A 14,493-nucleotide genomic window follows, 5' to 3' on the forward strand; every position below is an offset into this window, starting at 1 on the left:
AATACTGAATTATGTACTTTAAAACTGAATTTTATGGTATATAAATTATATCTCATTAAAAATTTCCTTCTTCACCTAAACTTACTCAGTATGAAAAAGTTATTAATCTCTCCCTCAGATAAGATGATAAACAAACAACGGAATCTTACAAGAACGAGTGTATCATAAAATGATGTTACAAATTTAGATGAAATATAAATTGGTAAAATTACAGATCTTCAATTTCAAAAGAAGTCTTTTTTATTTTTAAACAAATGTGCAAGAACTGTCAAAAAAATGAGTGGTAAACCACTTCAAGAAAATAGTTGACATCTGATTTTGAATAATTAATTTCTGTTTATTGTCTTTAAAAGTATTTTTAAAATGCATCAATTTAAGCAGAGAAATCTAACTGCTTATAAAATAACCTTTTAAAAAATAAGTTTTATACCCTCACTGCCTTGCTTTAATGGGTTTACTTCAAACCTATGAAATTACATGTATTTATTTAAATTTTTTGGAGGGGGTGATACACATGAATTTGATCATTTAGGAATCTTAAGTTTTATGGTGGAAGGGCTCATGTAAGAACAGCTTTCACTTTTCAAACCCACAAGAGAAAAGGGAACACAGAACAGACAAATCAAATTTCCAGCTGGAAGAAGTCAGACAGAAATGATGAACCTAACTTCCCGGGCCTGGGAGATGTGAGCTACCCAAAGGCACGTGGCTAATGAGCGACGGCAGGGCTAAACTCAATCCAACTGCACTTCCCACCCCCAGGGTCTCACTCTCCGTTCACCAGCCCTCAGGAGAGATGGGACTCCTGCCCCAGGGCATCCAGTGCTTCCCCCTGCAGCTCACTCAGCACCCCAGGTGGCTAGGCCAGGACTAAAACATCTCAGCACGTCACCGTCTGGGTCACGCAGGGCCCACCACCACCTTCATTTGGGTGTGGACTGGAGGGGAGACTTGAAGGAAGAAGTAGGCAAGATGGTAACCTAAGGTCCTTTGGACCCTGTCCCCACAAAGGCTGAAATAAGGACGTATGTGAATTTGCAAATTGTGACACTTAGAAATGGCAAAGTGCTCCAAATGTAGTACCTGCTACAAATCAGGAGGGCCCTGCAGCACCTGCCAAGTATCTTTGTGGAGAGCCAGAGGGTCTAGTGTCATATAACTCATTTTATGTTTCTTAAAAAGAAAAGCCATAATCCTCACAGGAAAGAAACATACCTTTTTGATTTATTGCTTGTTCTTGGTCTGTACTCGTGTGATTCATCCTCAATACCATTTTGCCGTTTGTACCAGTCAAACAGTGTTCGTAGAATGGAAGGGAGGCAGTACTCAGAAAGGGAGCTCATGGAGCTGATGACCTACAGGGAAAGACAGAGGTGACTGACAGGTCTGGTGTCACCGAAAATTACTGGGAAACTTTCCATCACACAAATAACCCCAGGAAATATTCACTACAAAATTCGTTTCACTTATCACAGTTTTTTTGTTCATTCCCAAGAGCCATGTCCCTTAGCACTGACAGATGTTCCTCATATAATAGTAATAATTTTGCAGTTCAAAAAAGTTAATTACTTTGACTCCCTTTCATTCTATGAATCAGATGTTAATTGCATACAAATAATTCATGGAACTGCAGAGAAATTATTTTCTCACATCACATACCACAGTACTTTGTACATTTTAGCTCTTCGAACATGCTTGTTGTATAAATAAAAATATTAATACAATTATATTAATTATTTAGGTGAAATAAGAAAAATCTATCCCCCAAACAAATAACCTAAGTGGTGATAATTATTTTCTGTCAGTAAGCATTCATTTATTAATTTAAGTTATGCCCCAAATTAGTCTCAAAGTATGAATAAATTGAAAAAGATTTACCTTCTATTATTTTAAAGGCAAACTTCTTTATAGACAATGTGCTTTTGACAGACTTACTATTCTAATTTCCTTTTTTGGGAAGATTCCTGGTCTTTTGCTAATTGCCACACTCCAAAAAGAACCTCAATCCAGATCTTATATACAAAAATTAACTGAAAATGAATCAAACCTAAAATTATAAAACTTCTGAAGGAAATGGTAAAACATCTTTGTGACTTTGGGTTAGGCAAGGGTGTCATACATAGATTTGACTCCAAAAACAAAGTCTATGACAAAACTTGATATGCTGAAAGTCATATTAGAAGCCTCTGCATTTAGAACATACTGTCCAGAAAGTGATAAAAGATAAAGCAACAGACTGGCAGAAAATATTTACAAAACGCCTATCTGATAAAGGTCTTGTATCCAGAACATGTAAAACCACAGTGAGATAGGTTTTAAGTACTTAATAAACATGCAACATGAGCAAATTATAATACTCAGTGCAGATGAGCAGTGATAAAATAAATGTGCCCATGGCGAAAGAATTTGGCATAACATATCTGGAAGGTAATTTGGAAATGCATATCAAGAACCCAATAAAAGCCATTCTCAAGAAGTCCACTCTTAGAATTACATTAAGTATATAAATAGATACAAGCAAGAATGGTCAGGGCATCAATGCTTCTAGCAAAAAAAAAAAAACAAAAAAAAAACAAAAAAAAAAATCAATCCAAATGTCCGATTATACATAAATGCTTTCATACTACATGGAATCTGTGGTAGACTATTTATGAAACCATTTTTTAAAAATCACATTTCAAAAAATATACAATGACATGAAAATGTTCATGATGTTAAGTAGCAAAAAAAAAAGGATAAAAAAATCACATATGACCAACATATGATCCCTACATGGAATATAAATAGGTATGTGCACGCAAAACATCAGACCAGAAGGACATTCACCAACATAGGGAGTGCTGGTTGAAACCGGAGGTCTCGGGAGAGAGAGACCACCAGAGGAAGGGAAGAGGTGCATCTTAAGAATGAAGGTAGGATTTTACCGAAGCCTTGTTAAAGAAAGGGTAGACATTTGGGATGAGAGTCAAGAAAGAAAATATGCAGAGACCCACGGCAGGAAAGCCTATGGAAATGAAGGCACAAAACAATTATTCGTTGATGATTATAATGATGAACGTAGGAAAGGAGTGGAGAGTCAGGTATGCCAGCATGGAGTGTTGAAAAAGTTTTTTCTCTAGAAAACAGGAAGTACCTACAGATTTTTGAATGGGGAAAATAAACCCATAAAAACGGGTTGGGGAGGTTTAATCTAGCAGTGATGTGTGGGAGATAAACACAGATGTGCTGGAATTTAATGAGGTTACTGCAAGGGATCCAGGCATGCAGGATCTCTGTCTGGGCTGCAAGGTAGCAGGAGAAATGGAAACCCTTAGTTAACCTAGTTCTGCAGCTGAGCGGGCTGGGCTTACTTCCCTCTATAAAGCAGAAAACCAGTGAAGGAACAGAGTGCTTCGTGTCAATAGCATTTTCCATTCCCACCTTTAAAAGAAGCCCTGAACACTGAACAAAATAATTATGGCTTTCCTCTTTGGATTCTATTTCTTGACGGCCTATTGTGTGAGTTTTCTCCTATAACAGTGGTTTTGGACACATATAGAGGATTATACCTGATCTTTACTTATGGGTTAATAGAGGTTAGAAACAAACGCAAATGCATTCAGCCCGCACTGTGAACCAAGTCACCATTAGTTTTTTGAAAACAATCTAATCATTAAAAAAAAAAAGAAGAAGAAGAAAAGAAAAAACTCACTTTCCCCGCTCCCTGGGGCTGTTATATCCATAGCCACAAGCTATTTTTCTATCATAGATATAATAGCAGTGACTTTTTGGAAGAAAGCATATCATGATGTGTCAAAGGAATAGTTTACTAGTTCTAAAGATATTCCAGCATTTTCCTGGACTATTTCCCCAAGTCACCACCATTTAAATGTTTTGAAATAAGACTTGGGGGGGGGGGGAGGTGTAATTCAGTGGTAGAGCACCTGCCTAGCATGCATAAGGCCCTGGATTTGATCTCCAGCATGACAAAAAATAAACAAAATGTTTTGAACTGAGAAATGAAGGAAGTTTCTTCCACAGAGGAAAAAGGAATCAGAATTCAGAGTCCCTGGCTATGGGTTAATAGTCTTGGCCAGATGTGGTGTTGCGTGCTGTAATCCCCCACAACTCAGCAACTCAGGAGGCTGAGGCAGGAGGATTGCAAGTTTGAAGTCAGCCTCAGCAATTTAGCAAGGCCCTACACAACTTAGAAAGATCCTGTCTCAAAATATAAAAAGGGCATGGGATGTGGCTCTGTGATATAGTGCCCCTGGTTAAATCCCCACTATCACCTCTCCAAAAAAGTCTTATTTACTCCATATATAATAAAATCTCAATAAAATTCATTGTAAGGGAAAAAAGATTGTAAGTGGAGGAGGCTAAGGAGACATGATGACTAAATGTAACATACTATTTTGGATGGCATCCTGGAACAGAAAAAAGATCTTAGGGAAAAACAAATGAAATCTAAAGTATTGAACTTAGGTAACAATAACAAACTGACGCTTGTTTCTTACTTTGACAAATGCACCACAGTGATATAAGATGTTAATAACAGGAAGCTGGCAACTGTCTACATTCTCTTTGCAACTTTTCTGTAAATCCCAACCTATTCTAAAATAAAAAATTTAAAAGTGAACACTATTTATGTGTTCCATTTTTTTGCTACAGACCCATAGAGGAGACAAACTTCTGTCTGATTCCTAAACATCTGTGGGCAGATTTGACTACTTCACTTAGGTGTATCCCTTATTCTCTGTGCAGAGCATCCACAGCACTCTTCAAGCCTCTACTCTAACAATTTAAAGCAGAACTTTTTTCAAGCCATTAAAAAGTCACCGTAAAGACCATCTTGGTATTAGATCTGCAGGACACACTTTCCAAGGCAAACATGCTGAGACCATCTCAGGAGAGATGAAAGGTCAGAACTGGGTGGACGTGTGTTTTTTCCATCTCTCTGTTACTGCCCTTTGGAGGCCAGGCTTTCAGGAAGGAAGGGTGGAATTTGCAAAGACCTGGCCCTCAAAGCTCAGGAAGGGAGGGAGGTCTAACTGGCTTCTTGGTTACTCAACTCCTTCATTTACAGGAAGCAGAGCCAATGGAGAGATGAATTCTAGCTCTGTGCTGCAGCTGAAAGAGGGCAGGCCCGCTACAAAGATGCTCTTGTTGCATTTAAATGATCATATTCTTCCACCATCGATGAGCTACATACTGGGCAGCAGGAGGAGAAGAAGTGCACAGAATCACGGAACTATTTCATACTGGTGTTTTCTTTTTTTTTGAGGTGGGGGGGGTGAGGGGCAGAAGGGAATACTAAATGTACTTTGTAAATGTTCTGATGTTTACTTTGGCTTTTTATGTATAAATAAACTAAAAGAGACTATCCATTATACTGTAGTAAAGACACTGATTTTTCATAAGCATTTTATTATACTTGCTAAATGCAAAGAAGGAAACTTCATAAATATTTGAATAATTACTCAATGGGGTCATTCCATGTTTTTACAGTAATAAGGCAGACTTGTCAAGAGTGGTGCATTTAATGAACAGTTTTAAAGTCACTCCACTGGTGGCTTAATTTCTCAAATGAGTACAAGTGGCCAGGCAACCTTGTAGGTCAGAGTACCTACTGTGCAATACCACAAAACACTGATATATTAAGTGACAAATGCAATTTATTTGTACTCAATCATATATTATACTATTGGTAGTGTGTCTGTGAGTGATAAAATGTACCAAAGCCTTAAGAATAATTTATTACAAAATCATAAAAATGTAATAAAAATCTATACATTAAATATATATTTTTTTTTCTGTAAATTACAAAGAGATCTTCATTTTTGAATTTTCACATCTTGGTTCATTTTATGGAATATATTGTTTCAATGGAGAGTTATTTAAGAAAAGCTGACAAAAGGGAAATTTGAATAACACTAATGTCAGTTTGTTTTTACTCTTAACTGCATATATTTTTCATGTATATGGTTCAAATAGATTTTCACTGAATTGCAGCATTAGATCAGTGTTCCAACACCATTCATTCACTTCTTCAGGATAATTATTACTGACCAAGATGATAAACAGGTGTTTTAGTTCTACTATGGATATATTTTACTATGGGTTTTCTGTTAATAAATGGCATTTTACACACACTGAGGAACTAAGGTGTCACAAAAGCACATAAAACACTCCACTTAGAAGAAACCCCGATAGAAGTTATTTAAAATGCTTGAGTAAGTAAAGTGGGATTTAAAGAGATGATACCAATAAAGTTAATCACACTGAATTCAAATAGCTTTTGAAATGCTGCAAACTTGAGGTTCTGAGGACCCAGTATGTGATGACTGATCCTTCGTTTGCCATGTTTCCGTAATTTCACGAGGGCACTGGAGAGATCAGGAGATCCTGGGTTCAAGTTACGGCTCTGCTCATTAGCTGCATGGGCATGGCTTGGCATGTTGCCAATTCTCAGCTGTAAAACTAGGCAAAGAATACTTATCTCACTGGGCTTTTATGAGGACAAAATGAGATGTGTAAAATGTGAAGCACAAAATAGACCTTCCAAAATGTCTGTTTTCCTTTTCCATTTCCAAATATTGAAACTGAAGCACAGACAAAAAGTGACTTTGGTGGGATCACAGGCTAAATGAATGACAACCGCATTTTATTCAGAGTAGGATAAATTATTATTATTATTTTTTTTTTGGTACTAGGGATTGAACCCAAGTACAAAAGCCACTTTGCAATCACTGAGCAACATCCCCAGCCCTTTTTATTTTTGAGACAGGGTTTCACTAGGTTGCTTTACAGCCTCACTAAATTACGAGGCTGGCTTTGAACCTGTGATCCTCCTGTCTTGGCCTCCTGAACTGCTGGGAACACAGGCGTGTGTCACCACATTGCTTTCTTATTTTATTGAATGGGTGGAGGAGGGCGGAGCCACACATGCCCATCATCCAAGCACAAACTCTCAGGGCCTCCTTTAGAACCCCTGTGGCTTAGTTTGTGTTCCCATGACTTCCTGTCTCTAGTAGATGTGAGCACACTGTCTACTGCCTGGCACTTTCCAAATGCTTGCAATAGGTTACTAAGTGATGCATGTCCCTCGCTAGCACTTTCCTTCACTAGACTCTTAAGAGCGATGTAGTTAGCATCTGACTCCAAGTTTGCTGGAGGCAACAGTTCACTCTTAAGCCAACAGGAAATGACACTGAGGACACTAACCAGTGACTATCCTGGAACCAGATCAATCAATTAGATAAAACCCATTATGCTACTGCCAACTCACCCACACATCAGACTCTCAGGAACCTCAACCACCTGAGAAAAGTGTGGAGTGAAAAAGGGACACAACCACTGGCATGGTGTTATTCTGTATTTTACTTAGTATAAGTGGGTTCCATAAAGTGTGTGCAGCCCACGTGACTCTGCTCTCTGGGTTCAACTAATTCTCAAGGATCTGTTCTACCAGGAGGCTTCTCAATCACACATACATTGGTGATGTTGCTTCTTCCTGCCTCGCTATCAGCTCTCTTCTTGCTCCCTGAAATGTGATTTGTGTTCACCACACTGCTGACATCTACCTGAAAGATAGCAAAGGCAAACTCAATGGCCAACCAATGGCCTTTTTGGCGGACATTTCCCCTGAGGTCTCCTGTGCAAACAACAATCTCTGTGAAAGGCTTTCCTCTCCAGGATCCTATGTTGCTGCCCTGTCCCAGGAAGCTTCCTGCATGTTCTATTATCTCCTGTGCAGTTCCTTATACAACTGCCAAAGCACTGCCAGACATTTCACCTGAGATAATCAGGATCTGGAGTCTAATTCTGATTGGTCTGGCACAACTCCTTTAGGAAATAAGTATACTTTACTATGCAAAGACAAAATAACTTCCTCTTACCACAGGAGACTATTTTTTTTTTTTTTTTATGTGATGCTGAGGATTGAACCCACTGAGCCCCAGCCCCAGCCCCAATGACACTATTTTAAGAGTCCAAGTTGGAGCAACACCTCAAAACCAAAAACATTTTATGGACATCATTTGTATTATAAATTTAACATCCTTAATTTGAAAGCCCAAAGTCTAAAATGTTTCAAAATCTGAAATACTGAGTGATAATATGATGCTTGAAGTGGAAAATTCTACAATATGAAATATCATTATTATTTTAAATGCATAAAATTACACACAGGCTTTGTGTAGAAGGGGTATATGAAACAAATGAACTTCATGTTTAGACTTGGGTCCTATCCTAACATATCTCATTATGTATTATGTAAAGATCCAAAACACTTCAATCACAAGCATTTTTATTAAGGGATATCTGACCTGTAGTTCCCTCCTAGTATGTTTACACCATCATTAGATAATACGTAAGCAGTGGTTTAAAAGCCAAGGGTAAAGAAAACGAAGAATCCATTTATGTGTGGCTAGAAGGCACAAGCAAGGATAAAGATTCAGTGATTGATTGACAGCCAACATTTTCTTCTCTGAGTGTAGATGCATCTAATAACTGGTTTGTAAATCCATTCTCCACCAGGTTGCACACTTGCTGGGGTCACATTTATTTAAGAGTGTTGATTTTCTCTTATCTTCTTAAAATGGGTTAACATGCTATTTGAGCTGTGTTTGATCATCACCCACCCAGGTTCACCTTCCTCATAGGTTAGCTGTTGTTTCATTGGAGATTCTGAAATCAAATGTCTCCACTTTTATCTTTAAAAAGGATAACTAAAATTTAATAACAGAAGGAAACCACTTCAAGGTAAAGTGGCAGCTCACCATGCCTTTCACTGACAGACACTTTCCACAGGTCACAGAGAGGAGCTCATCACTAGTGTTGTGATTCTGCTCTAGAACACTGCTTTTTAATTGAAGCACTGCCAATCATAACTTAAGGGTGAAAGTAAATCTCCAAAGTCTTTAACGTTAATCTGTCAACTATGAAAACATATTCTACCTGTCAAGGAGCAGCCCCTGCAGCCAGTCTTTCTCAAAGCTGCTTCCTGCAAGCTCCTAACTGCTCTCCTTCAGATCCTCCTTGTCCGCATCTTCCACAATGCCCCATCCCCAGGTGCCATGATGGGCCCTGGAAAGCTGCACCTTCTTGGGCTTCTCTCACATTTTGGCCACCCTTTCCCTGACCATTATTTTGTGGATCGCATCTCCTAATCCTAACTCCTTATGCTCCCCTAGGATATTCTCCACTCACGTGTTCTGCTCTTTTTACTCTCTCGGTGTTCGTTAAGTGATTGCCTAAATAAATGAGCCTGCTATTTCTTCTGAGACATTCTACCATCCAGGAAAATTCATTATGTGTAAAACTGACTTACAACTGTCCCTATTTTCCTCCCTGCAAGCATGGCATTCCTCTGCCTGGCAAACTCCTAATTCATAAAAAACAATCCAGACGCCTCAGCATGGCTCCTATGACCCTGCGGTCACTTTTCCAACTTAGTCCACTGCCACTCTCCAGCACTCTGCATTTCTCACCTTCGACTTCCCTTTTGTCCACAAGACTCAGAACCGCACTTCTTGTTCACCTATATAACAGATGTCACTGCTCCTTGATTGCTCTCTGGGACACACTCATCCCCCTTCCTGGTGTCATTAACCTCTGCCTTCTCTGAGTTCCTAGAGAATGTGATGTGAACCTCTAGTATAGCCTTCCCATTGCAGAATTCTTTGTGTTTTCCTTTGGGAACTGGGAACTCCTCAAGGACAGGAACTCTATCTTAAACTTATCTGTATATCTTGCATAGATTCTAGCATGTTTCAGGCACTTATTGTTGAGTGAACTGAAAATTGCTCAAAGTCATGGTTTAAAATTACGGGTACCTTATGTTTCTCCTTCTCTCAACCAGTGTTGATTATTCTTCTATAATTCTGCAAAAATCATCCTTCCTTACATGTCTCCCTTCCTCTGTTCTAGTTCAGGCCTTTTTAGCCTCAAATCTATTAATGCCATGCTTCCCCCATGCATCCACTCTTCAAAGGTCTCTCTGGGGTTCTCATCATGAACACTGTCTCCTCTGGGTTAACATCAAATGGTCACTTAGATCTCCTTGGCAGTGGTACATGGAGGATGAGGTCCCAGCCCCCTGGCACTAAGGTCTTCCACAATCTGGTCCCTTCCTGCCTCTGCAGGCTGAACTCCTTCCAAACACTCCCAGATTGTAGAGAAAAATTGTTTCAAGGGGAACCTAGAACATACCTCTCCAGGGGTTATCTAAGTCGAGGGACCTTTCAATGCCTTTGAACTATTTTAAAACTATTTAAATGACAGATAACTGATAGTAATGCAAAAGAATTCTTGGCTATAGATGAGAAAAATTGCTGAGAGAAGGTTCAGTTGACCTCCCTCCTCTAAGTGGAAGAGGCCAATTTTGCTTCTGGATAAACACTGACTTCACTGTCCCAGATTTATAAATCTCTGCTTTTTGGATTTTCTTCTGAGCTAGTTGTAACATCCCTCATTAATAATGACCTAAAAAAAATCTTTAACATGTGTTCATTTTATATCTTTGTGAGAGTCATGGTTTTACCTGTTTTTGAAGATTTAACAAATTCATACCTTCTGCCCGAATAATACACACCTTCAGTCCCCAAAGATAACTGAGAATGTCATTTTTCCGTCCAAGGCCTTTGCAGAAAACATTTTCCTGAAATGTGTTATGTTACCTAGCAAATACCTAGCAAAATCCTATTGTTTTAGGCACTTGATAAACTGTGTTCCCTTTCAGAAAAATTTTGTTCTACCATCTGGCCCTTAAGTCCCAAAAGGTCCATTGTGGCACTTCATATGCATGCGGGCCCAGGCCAGAGCCTCTTCTGGATTGGAAGTTTCTGGAATGTGGATCACATTCCCAGTGACCGAGGTTTCTGAGGCACATATTCTATGTCTCCTCATGACTCCTCAGAATTCTGTATGTGTCCACGCAGTTAATGAAACTAAAGCCCTCTCGTACCAAGACGATCTTTCACTCGCTTTACTCACTGAGCCCTCGCAGTTAACTGGCTATTTAAAATGTCAGGGGCAGTATTCATCCATACAACTCCGACGGGAATCTTCTTCCTGACTTTATTTTTGATTCTGTTCCTGGTGTGACCTTCTCACTAGCAGGGAGTGGAAGACACAGCCCACACGCTCTGAGCCTCTCCCGCCTGCTCAGAGGTCAGGTCACACTTGCATCTTCCAGGTCGGCTTACTTCCTAGCCTGGGGTCATCGTTTATCTGATTGCAGGTTTCTTATTTATTTCTTCCAGGAGACCAGGGGCCTGTCTGGGGCAGGCGTCATGCTTCCTTCATGCCAATATCCACAAGGGGGTTTACTAATTAGCCCACGGATGCCAGAAGCCGGGGTTGCACAGGAATGGGTCAAAAGCATACTCCCCTCACTCCCCTTGTGTCTTAGTTATAAAATACCCCAATTTTTAGATGGACACATGGCCACCAAAAGTAAAAAAAAAAAAAAATTATCTTTCTGAAAGTTAATTGTGACCATGTGATATAATATTTGACCAAATGAATGTAAGCAGAAATGTTGGGTGCAACTTTGGGAAGTTCTTATTTGTTTTTTATGTAATTATTTTTCCATTTTTCCTTCCTGCTGCCTGGAATGCAGATGTAATGGCTGAGCTTTCGCAGCCATAATAAACCTTGAGAATGTAAGCAATATATAAGAAAGAAAAAGTTATATAAATCCCAGACTGATTTCTTCTATATTTCTTGAACATGGGAGAAACACACTTTTATCCTGTTTAAACCACTTATAATAACTGATACAGGATCTTAGGTTCTTTGCCTACTGAAAACTCTCCCTTGAATTTACACCCTAGCTTTTAATAACAAACAGGTTATAGACTAAAAAGCACCGGTGTTGTTATACTCAGAACACATGGATTCCAGTCTTGGCTGCTGCAAGTTTTAGTCACATACTATTGGGCAAATTTTCTGAGACCCATTGTCATTAAATATAACAATGTCAAAATGAGACTCTCTTCATTGGAGTTGTTGGAAGGATTGCCTGATGTCAGATGAGATCATATGAGTTGGCTTTCATTTCTAGTAAGAGGAAAGTGAAATATGGACTGGTTACACGGAGGCATGAACACGCAGGATGAGGCTGTGAAAGGGTAAGGCCCAGCTCTCTACACCCTGTTGTTTACACAGGGACATGTAAAAGGAGGATACAGTACACATAGCCTCTCAACAGGGAACAGGTGTAACAGAAGACTAAAAGACCTTGATACGTTCATGGCCTTGTCAGTGGAACTGTGATTCTTAGAATCTGTTGCTTGAAATGGCTTTGTCTTAGTTCATTTTGTGCTGTTGTAACAAAATACCCAGGCTGCAATAATTTGTAAAAAACAGAGATTTCTTTCTCACAGTTCTGGAGCCTGGGAAGTTCAAGGTCAAGGCAACGCTAGAGCAGGTTCATTCTTAGGTCTCTGCTTCCAAGATAGCATCTTGAATAACGTGTGCTCACAAAAGTGGGTGAGTTCCCTCCGTCAAACTCTCATAAAGGCACCTAAACCCTTTAATCAGGGGGCAGCCCTCATGGCCTAGTCACCTCCCAAAGGGTCCCTCCTCTTAGCACTATCGCATTAGCAACACCTGAGTTTGGGCGCAAACACAAATCATAGCAGACACTTTCAAAAGTTACTTTGTGGACCTTTTCTTCATTGAATCCACAGGTGGACCAACTTCAGCCAAGTTTCTCTGTGGCCTGGGAGTCCTGCTAGCTCTTTAACACAAGACAGACTTTGTAGTGTCTTCTCTTATGATTCATGTGTGAATCTGTGGTCTAAAAATCAGAAGGTGTTGCTCTGTGTCTAGGGAAAGTTTTTAGTGACCATCTCATTATTGGTCAACATACAAAGTGATGCAGATTTGACAGCTCTCTGGTAAAGCCAAGAACCTGCATTTATAACAGCACCACAGGTGATGTTGACAAGGCAGGTATATGGACAATACTTGGAGTGGCAAGGTGAAAAGTAATCTAATTGTCAAAGTTGGGCTTTCAAAAAAAAAAAAAGTCTAGATTTCAGCCCAGCCCACACCTGTTGAATCGTAGAGGATCTCTCTTTTCCAGAACAATAAAATGGAGAAATAGAAAGCTGAATAAAAAATGAGAAAATGTGCTTAAGTCAAGTTGTCGGTCTAACATTTTAAAATCCTTACATTATTATTATTTTTAATGTGGAGCTGAAGATCAAACCCAGGGCCTCACGTGTGCTGGGCAAGCGCTCTACCACTGAGCCACAACCTCAGCCCTTTGGTCTAACTATTAAGCGCAATGTTAAAATTTAGAAGAAGTATCTCCCTTGAGAACAAGAGTCACAATCTGCCCCACTTCCAAAACGGTGACACTAAACATCATGTCCATATTCACCAAGGGTCTCTGACTACCCCAGCACCCATCAGGTGACAACAGTAACTGACAACACGACTAGGGTAGGGAAGACTGCACCTTGATGCCAAGAGACGAGGCCTGGCCTTCACCTCACCAGCGTTTTGGAGAACAGCCTGCTCTGCTCAAGTTCAGAGCCACACAGCCTGGGAGCCCGGCGCTGAGCAGGAGCATGTGAGCCCTCCCTCATGCACAGCAAGCTCCTAACAGAAAACGCAGGACTTTGTATTTACAGTGTGATGTTGCAGGATCACACTCAACTTGCATGGTCAGAGATACCTCCTTTGGGGTTCACAGTGAAGACGGTTTCAAAGCCCTATAGAAAGTGGACTTTCTGTGTATTCTTTATTAGTCAATAAAAAAACCACTGTGGTCGATGAGGCCATCCAGCAGCGCATCCAATGTCTCTCCATTGGCACCAACTGAGGTTTCTGAAGAAGACATGCTGTCCTCTCTGTCATACTGCAGAAGATTAGGGAACACCACAAACACATCTCCACTCTCCTCTGGTGTCCTGACGTCTACTAATTTCAAGTGAACCTATAGCTTCCCTCAAGTTACAGAATCAGGATCTCTCTGATCTTATGTTTATTTTGCGCTGTTGAGAGCTGAGTGTCCTTTTACTAGTCTTGACCTATTTTCAAAGGAATCTCTCGGTATTTATTCTGTCTTAAATTATTTCATTTATGTATTGTTTTCTCTATTAGAATCAAATGTCCGCTACTTTTAGAATGACTGTTGAGGAGGTTTCCCTCTCACAGGATGGTGACTTTTTGAAGGGTTAAAACTCAATGTTGGTTGAAAATATGAATAAGCTTCAGTGCAAGGGCCCGATCATCACGTGGTATCATTCATCCAGAAGAATCTCAAGTTTTAAAATGGAATTTCCTTTAAGCTATCCTCTCAGTTTCTTTAATTCTGCTGTACAAAGGTTTAGAAAACCATTAATTGAGGGTCTGTTTGTATTATTTCCACATTTTCCAGTTCTTTCCTATTCAAATCCAGAGACAGCTACTGAATATCTATAAACCCAAGTGCAAACACTGCAGGACACAGCTCTTAAAACCACACATTTGTATCCTCTTTGAGGAAATTCCTCAATA

General features: G+C 39.7%; 1 protein-coding gene across 1 annotated transcript in view; it reads right to left on the bottom strand.

The window, feature by feature from the left end:
* Positions 1-14,493, bottom strand: part of FRY (FRY microtubule binding protein) — a 274,897-nt gene that overhangs the window by 159,235 nt on the left and 101,169 nt on the right. Inside the window, 1 exon segment of the mRNA XM_079137248.1 lies at positions 1,216-1,355. Within this exon segment, the coding sequence (XP_078993374.1) occupies positions 1,216-1,355 (140 nt within the window).

Source organism: Sciurus vulgaris, assembly GCF_902686455.1.
Source record: "Sciurus vulgaris genome assembly, chromosome: 4".
Taxonomy (NCBI): Eukaryota; Metazoa; Chordata; class Mammalia; order Rodentia; family Sciuridae; genus Sciurus; species Sciurus vulgaris.